The 22,179-nt window shown below is 38.9% G+C and overlaps 1 protein-coding gene across 2 annotated transcripts in view; it reads left to right on the forward strand.

Moving 5' to 3' along the window:
- ZCCHC14 (zinc finger CCHC-type containing 14) overlaps positions 1-22,179 on the forward strand; it is a 50,388-nt gene that overhangs the window by 21,582 nt on the left and 6,627 nt on the right. Inside the window, exons 3-8 of one of the 2 annotated variants that reach the window (XM_065661382.1) lie at positions 15,105-15,178; positions 17,931-18,002; positions 18,208-18,317; positions 20,186-20,280; positions 20,373-20,427; positions 21,474-21,747. In XM_065661382.1, the coding sequence (XP_065517454.1) occupies positions 15,105-15,178; positions 17,931-18,002; positions 18,208-18,317; positions 20,186-20,280; positions 20,373-20,427; positions 21,474-21,747 (680 nt within the window). The remainder of the gene's footprint in view (positions 1-15,104; positions 15,179-17,930; positions 18,003-18,207; positions 18,318-20,185; positions 20,281-20,372; positions 20,428-21,473; positions 21,748-22,179) is intronic. The other variant, XM_065661383.1, reaches the window with a different exon arrangement.

Consider the following 22,179-nt stretch of genomic DNA (forward strand, 5'->3'; position numbering starts at 1 on the left):
GGCCAAGAGCTGCAGTGAGTTGACTTCAGTGGAAAGTCATTATATCTATGGTTACCAGTGTTTTCAGTTTGAGTTCGTAAGTCTTTACTAATGCACACTTCTTGTAAGCAGTTTTATTTTGCATGTACTGTATGCCTTGTTCACATACTCATCTCATATAATGTTTATATCAAGCATATGCCTAAGGGCATTATCTTGAAGATGTTGAGTGCTTCTTTTTGGGCTTCTTGCTTGTTTTGCCTCAGTAAAGTTGGTGGAATCACTCTGCTTGGGCAGCTCTGTCAGTCCCTACCTTATTAGCTGTTGAGCCCGTTGATTAAATTAATCCAAATTTGACAGAGGCATTTGGAGTTATTTACAGTAGTCTCTGAATAGAAGAGTCTCCTTCATGCTTCCATCAAGAGGAGAGGTAAGAACAGTTCAGCCCTTATCCTGTTTTGTCTGCCCAGACACTCATTGTGTTTGTTTTTTCTGGACTAGAAGCAACATGTGCTGATTGTTGCCCAGCTGGCAGTTCAGGAGAGTCCTGTGCAAATCACTGTAGGGGATGCAAGACTGAACTGGCATCCTGAGGAAGTAAGTGGGTGTGCAAGAGAGGCAGGTGACTTGCAATGGTGTGGGTGCCTGTGGAAGGAAGGTAGCTAGTTATGAGTGTATGTTTAGGGACTATGTGGAAAACTTAAGGTAGACCTGGTAAATATGGAAAGTAGTGTTGTAGGTCTGTTGTATGTGGTGCCGGACTAGAGTCTCCGGAGAGGAGGAGACGTACCGCATAGGTCCATGGGAAATAAGGCTTCATTTTGCTCCTTTCTGATTCATCTTGCTTTTATTTATTTTTACATAAAGATTTGTTCTGAATTTATGTGCTGGGCAATATGTTTTTCTTATTAAACACTAAAAATGACCAGCTTTCTGCTGAAGTAAGGTTTGTCAATGAAGCACTTGATTCTGCGTACTGTGAAGCCTGTTCAGTTTGGCTTTACTGGGAGTTGGATGGTATTTCTGTTTATAATGAATTAGAATCAAGCTACTCTTAAAAAAACCCAGAATTCTAAGAATAGTATGCTGGTAAATTCAGCCATGCCAAGGGGTTTGCCTCACTGTAATGCATTCCTTGGGCAGATTCCTGATCTTAGTTGTCAATATCTAATGTGAGACTATAAACTCATATTTAACACTATTTTCATGGCTCTTTAGAAGCACAGGAGGCAACACTGAGGCGTGTACATTCCTAGAAGGACCTTCTTGTATTGGCAGTTCATGTTTATGAAGTCCTGGAAGTGACTACAGTGGCACATCAGTTGCTAATGCAGATGAAATTAAGAGCCATTACCTTAACAGCTATGGAAGCAATAGCATGACCTTCTGCCAGTAATGAAAGCAACATAAGCAACTTGAGCTTTTAATTAAAATTGCATTTAATGAGCAAACCCAGCTTTTCTCAGATCTTTAGGTAATGGCTTAATGCAGCGCATCTTCTGGAAAAAAATGTGCCAGAGTCAGAATGAGTGAAAACTTTACCTGCTGGAACTAATGCTTAAACCTGCTTTAATACTGAAAATCCTTTCTAAACACAGGGGGTGGGGAGAGGAAATTTGAAATTTAGAAACTTACTGAAGGATAAAGACATGTCAGGAAGGACTTCAAGAAAAAGTGATGTTGAACATTAGCTGCTGATTCTTTGCTCTTGGCAATTCCTGCTGCAACCTGATGGCATGTATCTCTCACTAGGGCTGGACATTTCTCGTGTCTACTGCTTGAAGATTAAGGGTTGTGTAGAATGTTTGGAAATGCTCATCTGTTTATTGCATCCCTTTAGAACTTAACACCCCTTAACATCTGTAAGTGTCTGTTTTGAAATAACCCCTTTCACTGCCACGTTAAACAGAGGGATACAGGAATTTAAACTAAGTGGCTTGCTTTTCCTTACAGGCTGAATTGGACAAAAAAAAACACTTTTAAGAGGAAAATAAGTGATTCACATGTGCTCCTAGAAAGCCATCATCTTCTTGCCCCCCCCCCCCTTTTCTTTTCTACATGGTGTCACAAGTGTACTAATGACAAAAAGGCAATTTTCTTGTGTATGGCATGCTTCATAAGCTTTTGTAGCTGGTTAGTTGTTAGCTGGTAGATGTTCATTCTCTTCCCATATCAGTTTGCTGTTAAATCTCCTGTTTTCCGGAAGATATTTTTCATTTTTATATACCTTTAAATTTAGATTGTTTTTTTGGTTGTTTTTTTTTTTTTCCCCAAAATGTGTCTCTGAGGGCGATAGGCTTAAAGCAATTCTGTCAGTAGCTGGAGTTTTTATGAGTGACTGCATATACAAGTTAGAAATATTTACATTCCTCCCAGATCTTTTTGTGTCCATCTGAAAGCTCATGAGAACTTAAAGTGAGTCTTGGGTTTGGTTGACTTTTGATGTCAAAATCAGGCTTAGAATTCTGACACTGGGGCTTTTCTCTGCAGGCATGGGAGGCTGTATTCCAAAGAATCAGAGTACAGCATAGAAAAGATAGCAGACATTGCAGCACTTGATATAACTTAAAAATATTGGTGATGTTTGGACTTGGAAACAGTAAATTGTGGTTTCATGCAGGGTAGTAGGTCACAGGAGGAGATTCATTCTCCTTAGTGATATTTGGACCTGGAAACAATAAATTGTGGTTTCACATAAGGTAGTAAGTCACAGGAGTGAGATTAATTCTCCTTAGTACTGAGCATTGTCATGACTGACTGATCTGGTTTGGAAATGAGGAGGTGGGTGGAGAGGAGGAATGAGAACATGTCACCAAAAAGAAGGTTACTTTACCAGCAATTTTCTTTTCTTTCCCTACTACTACAGCAAGTATTTCTTTACTCTGCTTCCGTTCTTATCTGGAAGTGACCTTATTTAGTAAACAACAAGGCTTTATTTCCATGATTTCTCATAGTCGGTATCTGACACAAAGGAACAGATGGAGTACAAAGAAGAAACAATGAATGTAATAATACTTAATGCTAGTGGGAGACCTTTGCAGACGGTAACTTATGAGGCTTACTGCAGGGCATGCAGCTAAAGGGGAAGACATTTTAATCAGTGTTCTCCTGCATTTTAACTACCAGCTGCTGCCAGCCTGGATTCACAGGTCAGAAGACAATGGTTGACTTTATTATACTCTTTCACTGTGCCAGAGCTTCAGGTTCTCGTGTTCTAGGTATGGCTTTGCTTGAGATTTACTGTAGCATCTTATTTACGTATCTGTCAAGCTGGGATAGTTGTTGCTTCACACCAGGGCTGGCTTAATGTTTGTATAGCTCTGTGAGAAAAAGCTCGGTTTTGTGTCAAAGTGTTTGGGATTTTTCCAGTTGGTGGACAGAAAGGCTCTTTGGTCAATCCTTGTAGACAGAGGCAAGTTCCTCTCCTTTGTTTTGCTTGCATAGATACTAAATTATATGCGACCTGTATCTCTTCTGCTGATAACCAAACAAGAAAATGGTGATATTAACATTGGGCTCATTATAAATAGAATCAAAATGAAGCTGAAAAGTCAAAGCAGCAAAATGCTGTGTATTAATTCAGTTTTATTTGGGGTTGTTTAAAGAAAGTTGGATTCTTCCATCTCATGCAGGCTTCACGTGGTTTTCATAAACTGCATCTGTTGAAAAATGCCAGAGCAGAGCCAGATATTGAGACCTGGATTAAGAGATTTGGCAGCTGAATGGTAATGAAAGCATCTATGTATTTTGGGTTGATGCTATGAAGTAAATCAAGACTAAAATCTCATTTGTAGATTGCAGGTAGTGGAAACTGGGAGCAGTTTAAGGGGTCATGCTGCCCCAAACCTGCGTGGAGTGGGGTATCTTGTACTTTCCTTAAGCATTTGATGCTAGTGTCATCAGATGTGCTCCTGCAATGGAGGAGCTGTGGCTCTGATCCATATGGTGTATACTGTGTGCCACACAGGTAGAGGAGGAGACAAATAGTCAACTTTGGTGGTGTTGAGGTGCTTTGTTAGATTTTATTTCTAATTTAATTTTCTCTTGCTCTTTTATGCTGGAAAGTAACAGGCTGTAATCATGCAATACAGTGGTTTTTAGGCGCACAAAAATGCTAAACGAAAAGGTTAATGTTTTGTTTGCTTTCTGACATGTTCTTTTATTTCCCTGGGAAAGAAAGCAGTGAACTTGCTGTGGTGCATTACTTCACTGTCTGGAGTGGATGCATTTCATCAGTGTATGGTGTGGATGCTATTTTTAACAGTAACTTGAAGGGGTAGCCCTGCTAAAATTACATCATTAATACACACAGCTGAAAGGAAACGGCGTAAAACACAACTGTGCCTTAGATTATCTCTATTGTGTTTTCCACTTCTGTGGATGTATGAATTTGTGTCATTCAAGCAGAGATACAGTTGGACCCCATGGGTTTATTTGCAAAGGATTCAGACTTCGTTTGGTCCTGTGAAAATGTGTAATAACTAAACTTTGTCTGCAAAAACAGTAGGTATGAAATAAGTGTTAGTGGCTTGGGAAGCCCAAGGTTTGTGTTCCTTCTTGTCCCTGCTACTAAATAGTTCAGGGATTTGATGGGTCTCCTACTATTGCAAAAGATGGTGGGGAGCAAGGGTGTTAAACCCTATTTTTGCCAGAAGTGTGTTTTGCCTCATTCTGTATTGCTTGCTGAAGAACCTAGCGCCAAGTATGGGGAGTCAAAGCTTTAAAACAGATTTTTAGTGCGTGAGGTTTTGTTTTGTTTCTTTTTCTTTCCTTCAGTTTCTGGGCACTCACACTGCCTTGGCAAATACTAACAAAATCTACTTTCGTCTTTTCCTTCTTACATTTGCTTCATAGATGTGTTAAAAACAGTTGTCTCATAGTAGACAGTATCTCAAAGTAAGCTTAAATGCTGAATTAGAACTTTTCTCTGTCTCTTTGAATTACTAGTAAGATCTTGTCGGGGGTCCAGAATGAAGGAATAATGATTTACACAAAAGCAGAAAAGGAACAAGAATATTAAAGCCTGAGACCAGAGACCTGAGAATGTACAAGGACATAATTGCTAGCAAAAGAACAACCTCACAGAAGTGGTTGTGCAGAGGGATATTTGTTTCTCACTGAACTAAGCTCTTGAATGCATTTGTGGCTCTTGGCAAGACTATATGTACTGAAGGTTTTGCCTGTTCTATTAGTCCCTGAGCCTGGTGTTCTTACATAGTATGCTAACAGAATATTTTTTCATTGTTAACAAGGTTTTCATGTCGTAATTCTTTAGGGGGGAAAAAAAGCTATAAAATTACTTTGTCCCTGCTGTTACAGCCTTAAGTCACGAGTTTCAAGATGCTGATACTGTTCTCTAACACGCAGAAAACAGCACATGCTTATTTACATGAACATTAAACTGTGCTGTTCTGGAGTATCTGCCTTTCAAATAAGACTAGCAGTGTGTATTCATGTGCCTTTGAGTTTGAAATGCACATGGCTGCTGTATGTTTGATTTGGACTTGGAAGCTCTCTTAACTCCTTTAGGTAGCTGAAGGATTTCTTCTGCCAAGGTTGGAGCAGGCAGCATCTGATCTCAGAGCTCTGGTGTTTTATCACCAGATTGCCCTTCAAGGCAGGGCATGCTGGCTGAGCAGCTGCTGTGCTGTAATCTCACTGACAGGGGTCCAGCTATGCTGATATATGGTTACATACTGCAGCCCATAAGTGGTATTTGTGCCATAGAAAAAATACATGCACATATGTTAGTATCATATATATAACTAACATGTATTCTTGCTCCCGTTTCTACTTTTCGTATAAATCATTGTTCCTGCATTCTGCCAGACAAGATTTGATCAGTAATACATGTATACATGTAATAATCAGGTCCTGACTTGGTGACCTAGAAGCTTAAAGTGTTGCTGGGCAAATCCTCCTGTGATGCAACTGTGATTACAACTGTAATTGTTTTTAGGCAGTGGGGACTGGGTTTTAATAAAGAGTAACAGTGGATTATAATTATCGAAGTGGGACCTAGAAGGCTTAAATGAATGAAATCTTGTGTGATGAAGGAAAACTAATGGGTAGTAGTAGGCAGCCTTAACTCTGTGCCCATTTTCCACATCCTTCTGAAAAAGATGGTTTCTTGTTAGTTCAAGCTGCACCCAAAGTTGGCATCTTGCATTATGTCAGTGGTGGGTCAGCTGTGTTGGTGTGAGACTCAATTTGGCTGTATTTCGGACCCTGCTGTAAACTTCAAAGCAAATGCCATTGGATTCCCTGCTGTGGAGACTACCTGAATGTGTCACGTTTTCTTCCTCTGGTTCCCTTTCAGGTTTGTATGCCCTTTCTAAGCTCAGGGTGTCTGTTCCACGCAGACATAGAAACTTCAAAGGCTTTGGCTGAATTGGGGTTGTTTCCTTTGGTGATGTTTAGATTTAGTGAAGCCTGGTGTTTGGTACACTCTAGCACAAAATCTGTGATTAGGAAGAGGGCTTACATTACCAAGAGTGTTCTCCATGGAAAATTGACTTTGCAGTTTTAGTTTTGTCAGTGAATACAGCATTTGTATTAGAACTAATCATCTGGCTTGCCTTGGGTTTGTGGGTGTTCCAGTGAATTAGAGGAAATCCTTTCTAGGGGAGCATAAGGCTTCTGTAGGATGAACTAACACTCCCTTAAAAGTAAGAAATAAAGCCAGTATTTTCTTTAAAAGGGATCTAAGAACAGCAATTAAAATAATTACTTGATCAAACTAGACTAAATATACAGCCTGTTACTTACCCAGTAAGTGAAAGTATTTATATACTAACTTGAACATCTCTCTTGATTGCAGAGATATTTTTACTGCCATGGGCTGTGTAATTAGATATGGGCAGCCTGCTTATTTTAATTGCCTATACAAGAATGTATGTCAGTGGTTACTGACACTGCCTTCAAACTGAGCCTTTCGGCTTATGGTCATTTTTACAGGAGAACTTTTGAAAAGAGAAATTGAGTTAAGTTGGAGAAGGAAGATGTGCCAGGCACTGGGCTGGATCTCCAACCAAATTAAGTACACAGCTGCATTCATAACTTACACATGCTTTTCACAGTTGTATGAAAATAGTTAATTAGCTGCTGATGCATATAGAATTAGCCAGCTTGGGGAATTAGGCGGTAAGTATATTTTGTCAATTAAATTCTGAAGTCCTTTAAAAATGCAGCAGTCCCCCAGCCACCAAGCAGTAAAATTTGACCACATGCTTATTCCCAAACACTGCAACTAATCTGAATTTGTTGTAGGATATCTTTAAGCTTTCAGTGTTGCAAGTATTTACCTAAAACCATGCTTGAAAATGCCAAAGTGTTTCCATGGTATTAAAAAAAACATAGTTAAGCATTTCTTTCAGGGTATGTTCTGTGATAGTACAAAGAGATCTATCCTTGCTTGATCAGAGCTACTTGAATTAAGAAATGATGTTTTTACCTGTTGCTCAGCTGTCCCTAGCTAACATTAAAACTCTTGCAGACTCTCTTGGCTCTGTATCATAGCTCTCCTTTAGCTCAGAGCATTATTATATATATTTCAACAGCATATCCTTGGTGAGTATACGTTTCAAGGCACAGCACCTGCTTGGTAACACGTGTTGGTGCTCAGATTTAGTAAGGCAGTGGAGCTGTTACACAAATATGTCCAATACAGCAGCCCTTTCTGGGTAATTTATTCTGCAAAAGCTTTTTCTGGCCTTAGAAAAGAAAACAAGGCAACTTGTAAGGCAGTTCTCTTCAGTGGCAGTGGCAGGCAGCTCGGCAGCAATGTGAATGTTAGTGCTCTTGGCTTGAAGTAGTGGGTAAGAAAAGCCTTCATGCTGGTTTTTGACGCTGTAGCTTGGTTCTTGAAAGCAGCTGACTGATTCTTCTGGGGTTTACATTTTCCTGTCCAGATGGGAGTCTTCTCCAGCCTTCAGCACAGACAGCTTTTCAGTTTATTTAAGCTGTTTGAATCCAGTGAAGTTGCGAAACCATTCTTTAGGTTGATCGGCTTTTGTGGTTGGCTGAAGTGCTGACAGTGTCGTTCAGTGGGCTCAAAACAATGTAGGAATTCAACTAAATCTTAAAAGCTAAGCTATACAGACTTTTTTTGTACTATCTGTCTTTTTTTCTTTTTTTCTTTTTATTTTTCTTTTTTAGAAACATAAGGAGGTCACTTAGTTGGAAAGTTAAACAAGCCAAACAGGAAATAGCAGGAACATGAAAACTACCAGCTTGATTGGGAGCGAGTGATACAATCTCAGTGTATTACTGCTTCCTGTGTGCTGCCAAAAGCAAACTGATGTCTTTGATTTTCTGTAAAAGCTGTGTAATTATTTCCTGTGGAATATTGCCGTTCATAATCTGAAGTCTTGCTTTTAAATTAAAGGAAAATTAATTTGTCACTTAAAAGTCACGTTACAAGTATGTGTTGTGATCCTGTTCTGTAAATTGGAAGAATCCTTATTTCCGACAAAGAAAATTACAGTTTTAAGAGCATTTCTTCTGCTAATGTTGCTGCTAACAGATTTTTGGTTATGATGTCCATGAAGCTTTAATTTCCAGTGCCTTCCTGTGTCGCAGCAACCAGCCAGAAGACTTTCTTGCTAACTAGTAGAACTGGTTACAAGTTTTTTCCTAGCTGTAGTTTCCTTTTTAAGCAGACACCATAGAAAATCTGCTGTCTGCTCTTCTACTTTCAGTCTTAAGAGATACCAGCAGAAAACAGGGTGGTGGACCCCGTTACGAGGCTGAACTGGATTTTAACAAGTTAGCATACCTTAAACTCGAGTTTTGTTTTCTCCCTTTTTCTCCATAAACCCATCTCTCTTAGTAAGAGAAGATATTCAACTTAGCACTGACTCTTAAGGAGCCACAAACTCCTAAGAGAAGTAAAAGACAGAAAGTGGAAATGTAGGGAGCAGCAAGTGATACGATGTGCTGAATAACTGCTGGCCGGCAGGTCTTGCATCATGTGCTATGACACACTGCTTGACCAGCTTCAAGCAAGAAGCAGAGGCCCCTTTTTGTCCTCTGCTAAATTTTCCCTCCTTTATTTTTGTAAACGAAAGCTGTGATGGCAACTAGTCCTGTCTCCTGAGTTTGTGTTAGCAAAATTAATCCCTACAGGATACTTGGTTTAAAGAATTTGCTCTGTTTGGAGTCTAGATGAATGTGCGATTTCTTTTCAAGAGCGTTTCAATGATTTTTGTATTGCAGTGGTCACCACTAAGTTTCAGAGCTATTGTACATGTGCTAGTCTCATCCCTCTTGTGTTCCCTGGAACACAGTCCGTAATTTCCTGGATGAGTCAGGCTTTATTGGAGGATTTTGAAGATACCTGATAAGGGAGAATAAGCAAAGATCTCGCTGTGCTTTCATACCAAGGTTTTGGGATCACTTCAGTGTCCCAGTTATGCCTCTTCACATGTTTTCTCAATCCATAACCACTGTATTATATAAAAATAGGTTAATATCTTAATAAATTACCCTGCTGTGTCTGGAGAGTTCTGAGAATGAGATGTCATTTCTCTTCACTAATGTAGTAATGAAAGGTCATTATTACATGACAACTCAATGTAGTGAACTGTAGAGAAATTTCTTCATCCTTTTCTAGGTTTGACTTTTTCTAGGTACTAAAATAAGTTCATTTTCAAAAAGAAACCTTTACATCCCCACCTGCTTTGCATTACTTTTAAGGAAATAGTCTAAAGGTGTTTCGTGATGCTCTTAAGCAGAAGCTTTTTCCATTCTAGTATAGCTATGGATAGACAAGCTCATAACAGTTAAATTTATGTCATGCTTTTTAATTTTTTGATGCACTTACATTATAAGAATGTTTTGTTTCCTGTCTTTTCATGTTCTTTCCCTCCCCAGAAGCACAGTTTCTGTAAGTACAAACTATTTCATAGAAAAAGAGCCTCTTTTGTCATACCATTATTTGGACTCTGGCCCATCAGTGTTCTGATGCCGATTGGTATCTCTTAGAAGGACTAGTTTGTGAGTTAATGAGTCATGAAACAATCCAGGGTGTGCTTTTGCTGGTTGTTGAATTGAACAGAGTTCAAGCTAAATGTTTTCAGTGTCATCCTCTTAACATTAAGTGATTCAGAACCTGTTAGGTCAAAGTTTGAGGTGAGGCTCTGGGGACATACTTCCAGTGAGATCTTCCTCTAAAGGAATCTTGGGGACAGAGCAACAGTTCCAGCTCTTTCTTGGCTTTAATGATAAAACTATTACAAGTTAATTCTTGCAATTAGTATTAAATCTCTGGCTTATTACAAGGGGGTTTAGTGAATAAACATGAGGCTGACCTTATTTGACATCCTGGGATATATCATTAACATCAGGTTCTGAAAGTTGCTGATCAATACCGGGGTTATGTAGATCTCCGTTCTCTCTTATCTGCTCATCTTACAGACTTTGGTCAACCATTTCCGTATGTGCTTTGAAAACCTAGTGTTTGATCTGCAAGGCTGCTTTAGGCTTCCAGTATTCTAGTTAATAAATAATTTATGAGAAGTAGCAGGGTAGGAAATAAAATGTATTTAGTTGATGAGAAAACTTAGTCTTGTGTGTTTGTGGCAGATGAGGTTCGGTGTGTTCGCTGGTAAGGAGAGTGGATCTTAGTTTTCTTCCATTCTCCATTGTAGCCTAGATAAAAAGCTTCTAAAAGATAAGAAATGTGAAAGCAGGAATCTTTATGAAAACAGGCAGATTAAAAAAAGCAAACATCTTTAGCTCGTTCTTAGGAGCAGTTTCTTTGCTTTAATTCAATTCAGTTGATAATTGTTAAACAAAAACAATTGCCAACAACTTTACTTTCATGTGCTTGTAGCCAAAAATAAGCTTTGAAATTAGCAAACAAACTGTATTTTGGTTTTTTTCTTCCTCCCCTTCCTTTGTCTGTATGTATGGGAATGTAAATACTGGTGGGTTTGAGAGTTCAGTGGGGAGACTTTTGTGGGGTTTTGTTTCCAGTTTTGGGCAGTCATTTGGGATTACCTTCTGATGTCTAATGTACAACAGTAATTGAGTAATGCTCCTTTTGAAGTACTTCTTTTAGCAAAACAAGAGGAGTTGGCATATGAAAGCCTTGGCTTTGCATTTTTGGTTACCACTTCCGTGTAAATAAGGATATGGAAAGTATTTTATTAGTTCCCTTTTGTTAAGTAGACCTTTTCAGCAAAAATTCAATGGCTGTATTTGTGTTTGAATGCCTGTTTCCATGAAGGCAAAACTTCATTAATGGAAATTAATAAATCTTTAAATCCAGAAGCATCAATTGTGGGTATGTACTTGGCTTCCCATATAACACAAACTAAAGGATTTTAGTTAAGATTTTTTCCTGCTTTACATAAATGCTGATTTATCTTTACTTTTTTGTCTGGTACCATTGTCTCAAGCTGAACAGGTCCAATCTAGTATCTTTACGCTCAAATTTTGCTACATGAATACCGGAGAACAGTATTTCCATGCTACATGCCATAAAAACTAAACCTACAAGTAGTGTTTTAATGAAAAATTATGAGCTAGGTACGGAGTTATAATTACTCTTTCAGATGATGGGGTAAATTCTTCCTGGTAGTTTCAATGTTGTTCAGTTGCTCTGCTCTTGTGATGTGCTCCTGCTCTGTGGTTTTCATCTGGTGGTGACAGAAGCAGCTCTAGACTCTCATGTATGTTTTCTTTCAGTAAAGAAAATGGCTTAGAAAAAAGGTGCTGTTGTGATCTCATCTATGATGATATGTTGTGATCATCATTCCCTAGATAATCATGGATAAATCTCCACAATGAAAGTCTTCTGTGCCCCTCTGCCAATGCATCTTAGCCTAGCAGTGAGGCAGGCGTGTACACTTGGGCACTTTTCTTAGCTCATTTTACAGGGAAGTGCTGGGAGAGGGAAGCAAAAGGTATGTCTTTGTGTTGTTGTGTTGTGACTGATGTCCTGCCAAGCTGCTCTGGGTGGTTCCTGCCCCATGCACAACAACAAAGTTGTTGTGGAGAGTATAGCTGGACTACTTGGAGATGAGCTCCCATTGATTAGTTTCCAGACTTAAGCTCAGATGTAAAGAAGCGCAGATACGCGATCTCTGGCTATCTCCTGTATTAGAAAGAGTAACTTTACTTTTTTTATCCCGTGGGTTGGGGAGCTTGATTTTTGTTTAATTCAGCATCCTGAAAAGAAAATCAGCATTCACGTGTCCTTCGTTCCATACAAAGGTTTTCTGGTGATGGAATCATTTATAGTGATACTGGGTGGAGTCAGCTTTTTGAGCGTTTTCTCATGCTTTTGATAGTAACTGCAATTTAAAGAAACTACATATTTTTTCACTGTATTATTAGTTAGCAAATTTAATATCCACTCACTTCTGCTTGGTAGATGGCACCTTTTTCTTCCTGAATATTGTATAATTGATTGCTCTGAACAAAGTTGAGCTTCACAGTAGGTTTATGAAGCTTATTTTAATAAAACCAACTGCAACATAAGTAATACAAAGAGTATGTGAGAGGCCATATAACAAAAACATACAACTTGACAAATTAAACAGGAACTTGGGTAATTTTTTAGATAAATTATATTTTTCATGGTATTAGATAATTAGGAGAAAATTACTGGAGCACTTTCTATAATTAGTAATTATCTAGCCAGTTGTCCCTAGAAGCATATTGCTGCAGCACAATGAACTATATTTCATGCTCTAGGACAGGCCTAATCTTACAAGATTAGGTTTAGAATTGCTACAAGGTGCAGAAATAACTACCCAATAGTCCACTTTGCTAATTGAAATCATTTTCCAGAGGATGAATTCACTTCAGATTATATTAACTGGTCAAGTTCAGACCAGAACTTCAGCATGAAAAGGTCATGGAACCATCAGCACAACAAAATCCATGAGGTGATTTAAGGTCTGTTATTAATGCACATAGTAAAAAAGCAAGCTAGATTTTGCATTGCTAGGTAATCCTGTTTTGCCTGAATTACTGTAGAAGGATAGGTAAAGGGATGGGGTTTGAATACTGTAGAAATGCCAGTGATAAGAACAGTTTCAGTAAAGTGGCACTGGATTTGCTATGAATGACAAGTGGTAAGGAACACTTGTTATGTCTTTGTTAGTCTTTGACTTGCAATGTCTTTCTGGCTTTCTTTATCCTACTCCAAGAACAGATGCTGCAGCAGTTGACGCTAGGCTTTCTATGAGTTCTTTGCTCATCCTTCAGCTGTTTCACCAGCTGCATGGTGATACCCCTTATCAATATCCACTTCATGAGTTCTTTCTAATTATAATTCTGAAGCACATACTGTTCCAACCAATACTCAGTGTATTTTAGCTGTGATCACAATTAGGGGTGGCCTGAAATCTCTTTAAGTGTACCAAGATAGATTTTCCTTAAAATAGCAAGAAAACCTCTGTACCATGTGCATGCTAAAATGTTTATGCCACTCATACTGTCTAGATAGCTCGTCAATACCTGGCATGCACATTTATTCCTGTGGCACTCAGCACACGATGTACCAGCTCAGTAGTACTATAAAATCATTTCGGAAGCAGGTGAGGACTCCACTGAAAACTTGAAGGGGAGCAAATCTCTACAAAAATCATAATATGCAGGAGGAAGTAGAGAGTAATGAATTGACATTATTTGTAAGCTCAGGGATTTATGTTACTGTAATTGGGAATTACATGGAGAAGGAGTGGTTGAGATGAGCATAGAAGGAATGTTAATTCTGTATGTTAAAGACGGGCATCAACATCTGTAGATCTATTTAAAACTTGCCTGTTCTAAAAATTTCAACTGCAAATAAATGAGAGTGGAAGAGGAGGTCTTTAAGAGACAAGAACTGGGCTGGAACACTTTTAAATGAACAGGACACACAAAGTTTTTAAATGGCCGCAGTAAAGACTTCAGGTTGTGATTGTTTTGAGATGGAGGAAAATCAAGCTCACTGTGGGGAGCAGGGAGACGTGAGGCTGATGACACAGTTTGCCTGTTGTATTGCGGTCTCTATGGCTTTTTGCATTGCAACTCTTCTGTCGTGCAGTCATGTTATGAGGAAGTTAGATGTGATAAACATGGGTTTGAGTCTTACAGGTAATACAGTGTATAAATAGCCTTGAGAACAGGTAAATGTGTTGTAAATGGTGATTCACCAGACACAAAATGGTAGATCTCTGGGTTTTGTGAGAAGCAGTAAGTGAGACACTATATACACAGCATGCATCCCTTCAGGCACCTCACTTGGAGATAAAATTCCAGTAACTTTGTTTTAGTATAATTTCTTGTGAATATTTAAGCTGATGTACATGAGCTTTTTGTAAAAAAAAAAAAAAAAAAAAAAAATAAAATTCCCTGTGTCGGTATCCACATGCGTGCAGTCAAAAGACAGGAGAAATTTGCAAAACAAATAGAAAGTCAGTGAAATAATCTTCATAAAGTTTAGCATGGTGGGATTTCTGTCTGTGTGTGCAGGGAAATGAGAGGCTCCAAGAATTTAGTATATCAAATATCTGATGCTTAAGACTGTGTCTTTTGACGGCTGTGTACCACATGCAGAGATGGAAGCAGTGACCTGTGCTGTTACTCAGCCCTTTCCACAGTAAGATCCTGTTTTTACTTACAACTTACTCGAATTGCAGTAATTGAGGCTGAAATTTTCCATGAAACTGCGGTCGAGGAGTTGTCATGATGTCAATGCAGCAACAAACCCACACTAAACTCCCTGCAAAATCAGCCTCTGAAAACATGGAGACTTTTGCCTATATTTGTTTTTCTGTGCACCAGATTTCCCTCAGAGGGATGGTGTTTGCTACTTGATATTATTAGGATAAGTCCATGCAGTTTGCATAGCACACTTACTATACAAATGAATGGTATGATAAGGCCATGAGGAACTTTGCATTTGGAGTATTGTTCAGGTATTAGTTAAGACAAAGCCTTGCTAAGGCTGGAGTTAAAAGCATCATGCAGCAGTGGTATCAACCTTCCCACCTGAGCTGTGGATCCAGAGCACTGCTACAGGTGTGAGGTGCTCTCAAAGCAAGGCCTGGCAGTATCAGAGAGTCATCACTTTTGCATGTGTTTATGAATATCTGCCTCATTCTTCTTATCTCTTTGTTTTTTCATAGTGAGTGTTGAAAAAGTGGAATTAAAGGGACTGGCACACAAGAAGAATGAAAGAAATGTTGAATATTCCTTTGAGGTAAGGATGGTTTTCTACTATGAAAGAAAGGAGGATAATAATACTTAAGGAGAAGTTAAAGAAATCCTCAGACCTCATTGCTAAATCCCAGAAATTGGTCTAGTGGAGCTTCTTTGAGACAAATGGTAGTCTTCTTTTTTAATCAGTGATTTGGAAGTAGTCATAAATGGCTGGTTACGAACATATGTGGGTGATGCAGAGATTGTCTGGTAAGTGGGACACAGGCAAAATAGATACATTCACTCTAATGCAGCAAGTTATGGCTAAGTATATATTTAGGGGGAAATATCATGCCACACTTACAGAACAGTTACCCTTGTGCTGAATGCAGAAGCAAGAAAGAATTAAAGTCTTAATCTGGACAAATGAGAATTTAGACTGTTCGGGCACTGCTGCACATACTGGAAAAGAGGTAGGATGGTCATTTATCTTCGCATTCAGCACTGAGGGGAGTGTGAGACTGGTGTATCCTTCAGGCATTACTGATTATGAAAGGAGTGTTGAGAAGGACAGAAAATAGCCCTGGAAATTATTCAAAGCTTGAGGAAAATGCCATGTAGCGAGAGACTTAAAGAACTTGACTGAAAGATGATTTTCAATATCCTATGAAAGTGTTTTCAAAGGGAAGAAAATGTTGCACTGTAAAGGCGGTGTTAATCTAGCAGAAAAAGGCATAACAGGAACCGAGGTCTGAAAATTGAAGCCAGACTAATTCAAACTGGAAGTGAGAACAGTTTCTTTGGAATGAGGGTGGTTAGCCACAGGCTGCTGGGAGAAGTGGCTTCCCCTTCTATTCACGCAGCTTTTGGAGGTCTGGTCATTGCTCACAGTTTCTGTGGAGGGATGACTTCATTGTGTGAAGCCTCGTGTTAATAGCAGAGACTGGGTTCTGGGTGCTGGCGAGCAAGAATGGCAAACTGCTTTTCTTCCATCTAGTTGGAACGATGTATTCCAAAATTCAGACTCAAAGCCCAGAAAATGTCTTTGGTTTGCTTAATGAGGCAGCGGAGCCAAACAGTTGGTGAGAAAAGGAGAACCCGAAAGAAAACAGACAGCAGAATTTCAATTCTCTGCTATTTTACCAAAAAAGAAAAAGTTACTCTTTAAAACTACCACCCAAGATCAGTTCAGCATCTGCTTGTGATGTTGACAGCATTAACCTCTGCGTGACTTGATGTTGTTCTGCATTTTCCAAATCCCAGGATTGTTCCAAACGTCAGTATTAGAAGGGAGTTTTTCAAGCGATTTTAAAAATCGCTATGAAATACGCAATTATGTATTAGTGTTTTGTGAAACATCTTTTTCTATTGTGAATTTTTCTGTAAATACCAGAAATTACTTTCACCAGTATTTCACTTGACAGCTTATAGCTGAAGGAATAGTATGTAATTTAGTTGAGCTAATAAATTGCTGTTTGCTCGGTTAGAAACCCAACTATTAAATGTTTTGTTTAGCAGCTTGGGAATAGAAGGTCAATAGAGTAGTTTAGTGTTTTCAGCATCGCTTTGTAATGTTATTGTTCTCTGCATTTATGATTCATATTTTTGTTTTATAAGTATTGAAAATTATAACCAGTTGGCGAAATGGAAGTCATAACAAATACTGGGTTATTACAAAACTAGAAAGAAAGAGAAAGTTCTAGATTTTTCTGAAATTTCTCATGAATTCTGAAAAAAGTATTCATTTATCATGAATGTTAACAAGAACCCAACAAAAACCCCCACAGGCTTTGTGAAAACAGAAACAGCTTAAGTTCTCGTTGTCTTTTCTTTTCTTTTTCCTTATTTTTTTGTGTAATAGCTCTTCGGAGAGGAAATTCCTCCATTATGTAATGTATTTTGAAATACTCTCCTCTCACCAGTCTTTTTGGCAGCATTCTGGTGGCTGGAAAAACTTTGTGCATGTTTTTAGTTGTCATTGAAACTAGTGTCATGTGAGAAGATGGTCGCCTGGTTCTTAACATATAAATCCAGCTTCCTCCCCTATAGAACTGATGAAGACCCATATGCTTCCCAGACGCCGTGAAACAGATACCTGAAGTCTGAAGGCATTTATCATTAGCTGGCCTCATGCTGATGTCCTTTGTGCCAAGAAATCTGGGCTTTGGCTCAGTTAAACTAATCATCTACAGCGCAATAAAAGCCTCTGTATCTAAGAATGTAATGACTTTATACATATGGGAAGAGATACTGAACTCAGTCCTTCTTCTAGGGCATATACAAGATGGTGTCTCAAGGGTGTAGCTAGAGCAGGAGCTGCAGGTTTCCTTTCTAAGGCTTTGCCTTTCTTTGCAGCGTGGTGATTTGCTGCCATCTTCAACTTCGCATGGCATATGGAGTTGATTAATTATAAATAGGCACTGTTGTGCTGTGGCGAGTTGTTCATATTGAACATCAGATTCTACAAACCAGCTGTTTTCTTTAACAGTAATGAGAGAAAAAAAATTCCATTACTTAGTAGTCTGTTGCTTAATACTGGACGTCTGCAGCGTGCAATGGCTGTGTAAACTATGAAGTGCTTTTTTAAGCATTCAGAATAGCTGTGAAGTATAATAACAGCAACAACCAGGCAGCGAGGGAGGACTGAGTAATAGTTACTTGTGCACAAAAGAGAGATTTTCCTTATTGCTGTCACACACTACAAACTCTATTGAAGTCTGGGAGTGACATTTGATGACCATCATTGATCTTTTGGAACCAAACTTAAGTCCCTGGCCATTAGTTACTAAACTGAATACTTTTTACTTCCTAAGGTCCTGTGGTCTGATTCTTCAGTGACGTTGGTAACCAAATCTTCCTCTGAAGTGACTGATTTTATCTCAAAGGTAAAGGCGTTATCAAAAACACTTTGAACATAGGAAGATGTTTTATCCCTCTGTGTAGTTTTATCAAATGACATTTTTCAGATATGCTGAGATAATAAAAATTGAATTTCATAAAATGTTTGACTTATAAATTGCTGTGCATTGAATCTCGTATGAGTAACAAGTCGTCTTTTCACTTATTATTTGTACTATCCTCCATATTTAGCTGTCTCAGCTGTATCCAGAAGAAAACTTGGAGAAATTCATTCCTTGCCTCACTGGTCCAGATTCATTTTACCTAGAACGGAACCACATGGACCTGGAATCAGACCTTAGGTATGCTGGGATTTCTGTTGTGGTGGGTTTTTTTCCTTAACACTTGGCTTTTTTCACCAACTGGAAGAAAAAAACTCCGGAAAATAGAAATAGTATGTTCCTATTCTAAATTACTTTCAAGAAATTAGAGGCTCATCCTGAGCATTATTTCTTGATGTTCTACTAATTCCAGCATGGAAGAATTTTCTAGGAATTCTTTCTTCGGAAATACAGATGGTAATAATATTCAGTATTAAGCTTCCTGGAGAACTGACATTTCCTAATTCCTTATTCAAAACAAATAGAGGATCATGGGCTTTGCAGAAGCTTGGTTTAGGCTCAAAAACTAGCCGGAAAACTCAGGAAAAATACAGCTGCCTCAGTAGTCATCCTTCCGTATTGAGGGATGGGTTGTAGGCATTTTCTTTTTTACCCTTACCCCTTAAGAGAGTTTTTGTGTTGTCTCAGTTGTTCTAGGTTGTCATGGTATTTACTTTAATTTTTAAAAGGTAGGTATGTGTATACGTATATATGTATATATATATAATAACCATTAAGTTTGTGGAAGCCGTTAGCAGCTAAGATGTTTTTAAAGCCTTAGACAGTAGCTCCTCGCGTTATCACAAATCACCTGGCCATTATCTAATCTAAACCACCATTTAAAAAACCATCATCTGTGGCAGGTCACATCAGATCCTTCTTTCTAAACACCACAGTAGTTTTGCTAGGAGAATTTGAAGGACTTACATTATTGTGAGCTACTACTGTCTTTATCTATGCAAAGTATTAAATAGCATTTTAAAATACTAATTAGCTTTTGTTAGAGCTTCTGCTAAACACCTATTTTCCCTAAGTCCAGACTAGCAGAGCCACCTTGGATATTGGTTTTCCATAGTCAGAGCCAGCAGGTACATGCCTAGATTATTTTTAATGGCAAACAGCATTAACATTTCACATAGTCCCTTCTGTGCTTTGGGGATCACAGGCTATTGACAGGACTTAGGGAGGATAAGGAAGAATGCATGCTGCTGCTGTTCAGCCTGCAACAGTCTCTGCAAATCTAGGTTAATGGAGCAGCAATCTGTGTTCACAGAGCAGTGGTTGCATCTCTGGAGCAGAGAAAGAAGCTGTTCTGTTAAATGCTGCATAGGTGAAATATTCAGAAATTTAACTGTGATTTTTTTCAAGGTGGAAAGCATATTTGTGTGCATGCATACAGCTGAGTTATTTTTTACTCAAAGACACTAAAAATGGTAAAGATATGGTCAAAATGGTCTTTCTAAAACCATTTTCTGTATGGTTTTGAAATCTGTAGATTTGGCAACAGTTTTTGCATGACCATGAGAAGTTTATACATGTTGATGGAACACACTTTTTGTACATTACAAAGTTTCAAGAGATTTTCCCTCAAAAGAGGCACAGCAATCCCAAAGCAAATGTGACATAAGTTTTACAGCCTTTTTCCCTACGCTGCCAGACTCTGCATCTGCTGTTTATCTCCAGGAGGAGAAAATGAAATAACAGATACATCTTATATTTTATGGTCTTCAGATTCGTGAATTTGAAGGGAAATTTTCAAGTTTATATTTGAACATTTTCTGCTTTACACGCATTCAGTGTTCCTAAATTAAGCATCTTTACCGAAACACTCGAGAGTGAAAGCAACACAATGGTAACGTGTTTAAGTAGTATTCAGTGTAAGAACATCCATATTTTGATTCAGTATTGCATGGTGTTATCAATTTGAAAGGTCTTTTATGTTTTAGTTTTAAACTTTCCCTCTCAGTTTCGAAACGTCATGTACAGTCTGTAATCTTGACTATATATAGGCAGCTCCAAATCAAACATAACAGAATGGGGGGGGTTGTTTGCTTTTGATGAACATGCAGGTATTTGGCACCGTTACCTTCCCATGTGGTGAAAAATGACCACGTCAGAAAGTTCTTCAGCGCTTCATCTCCTTCACAGCAACTTCAGAGTTCGAGTAAGTTTAAATAAAGCTTAAAAATGAATTTTTTTTACAGATGCAAATTTCATAAACAGATGCCACTTGTAACTTCTGTTCCCTGTTTCTAGATCCTGGCAACCCCTCCCTTTATAAAGTAGGAACCACGCTGGGGACATCTGGAAGGTGAAACATTTATTATGTTTACGTTTGTTCTGGTTAGTTGCAAAACCCCATCACATCAGGAACTAGCTGTCCTTGGAAGTTATGAAATCAGCAGTGGCTGTCTTGCCCTAAGAAATCTGTGTGTTCAGGGAAGAATTTGGGGAAACCTTTTGACCAGCGTTACATGGGAGATAAGATCAGAGGATTGCAGTGATCCTGCTGGCTGGCAGTAAAACCTGCTCTAAGCAGCCTTTCTCTAAAGGTTTACAGCTGTAGCTGCTAGTTGGCATCAACATTTCAATGCTGAGCTGTGGTGATGGATGATTTCTTTGTGATCTGCTGCTTACTGCAGAAGTGGTAATGGTCTCGATTACATGCTTAGGAGGAATTGCTTTGAATCTGAATCATAGGTGTATCATCCCTAGTACAGGTCTTTGTGGTCAGAGGGAGACTAGAACATCTCTGAAAGGGTTTTTTTTCTCTCTACAGCATGTTTGAATGTTTCCTTGTACAGCAGGGGTTTTCATTTCAGAGGGAAGAGGAGACCTCTTCCAGGGGAGGCAGAAATCAGCCTTGGGAGGAAAGAAATTATCTTGCCTTTTGTTAGGATTTAACAAACTCAGAACTCATTCTCTGAAGAGGCAATTCTCATTTTCTTCTACAAAAACAGGACCTTCCAAGGAGCCAATATTGTGGGTTATTGTGCCGCTTACACATGTAAAAATTTCCACATTATTATATTTGGGCTTCTTTTTAATAATTTGGAGAATTACGATAAACTGTGGTCATTCTCTCTAAACTTCTTTTAAACACAGAGGTAGCAGACCATACATTATCTGTGATTATAGAAGGAAACCTCTGCTTAAGCTAAAGACAAAACTATTTGCGCTAGGCTGCACTGTTCTTATTGTGGTATTGAACAGCAGAGATACAAATCTCCAAGTTGGATCCAACAGCTCAGAATTTACTAGAAATCCTGGAAGTGGTAGATTTGTATGGCCATAGTAGCTGAACTATGGGTGAGACAGATTCAATGTGCTAAACTGAACTATATTACTCCTTTGCAGACCTATATGTGGAGTGGCTGGCATTCAGTCTTCTCAGAATCACGTTCAACACTCAGCTGCTGCTCCCGTTGCACTGCCCCACTGTTCCCATGCAGGAGGTACCAGCTCGTCGCTGGCCTATCGCACCCAGATGGACACCTCTTCTTCACCCATGTTAATGTCTTCCAGTCCACAGACTCCTCAGACACAGGAGCAAAACGGGATCTTAGACTGGCTCAGGAAGCTGCGGTTGCACAAATACTATCCTGTCTTCAAACAGCTCACAATGGAGAAGGTAGGGCAGAGGATCAACAGCAGGGAGGTAGCTTTTAGATCATACTCATGTTCTCTAGTGCAGAGAGAGAGGCTGCAGACATCTGCATTGAGAATTGCAGAAGTTATTGTCAAATGTTGTGAATGTTATGCTCTTTTGAAGCAGTAATATTTTGATGAGAACCGTTCTGTTTGGCTCTGTGTTGTGTCCGGGGCCTGAGCTGTTCCACAGCTGCCTCCTGCTTCAGAATGCTTCACTGAATGCTTGAAGATCCATCTTGAATGCGGCCTCAGGAGCTCTGCTTTGGCTCCTTGTTTCATCCCTTTGATGTGCAGCACATAACTGAAATTTGTAGGGGCTTTTTTTATTATTACTTCTGCTTCTTGGTGGATTTTTCTCCAAAAACTATCTGGTTATCCTGATTTTAGAGAACAGATTTAGAGACTTCTGAAA

Source organism: Lathamus discolor, chromosome Z (assembly GCF_037157495.1).
Source record: "Lathamus discolor isolate bLatDis1 chromosome Z, bLatDis1.hap1, whole genome shotgun sequence".
Classification (NCBI taxonomy): Eukaryota; Metazoa; Chordata; class Aves; order Psittaciformes; family Psittacidae; genus Lathamus; species Lathamus discolor.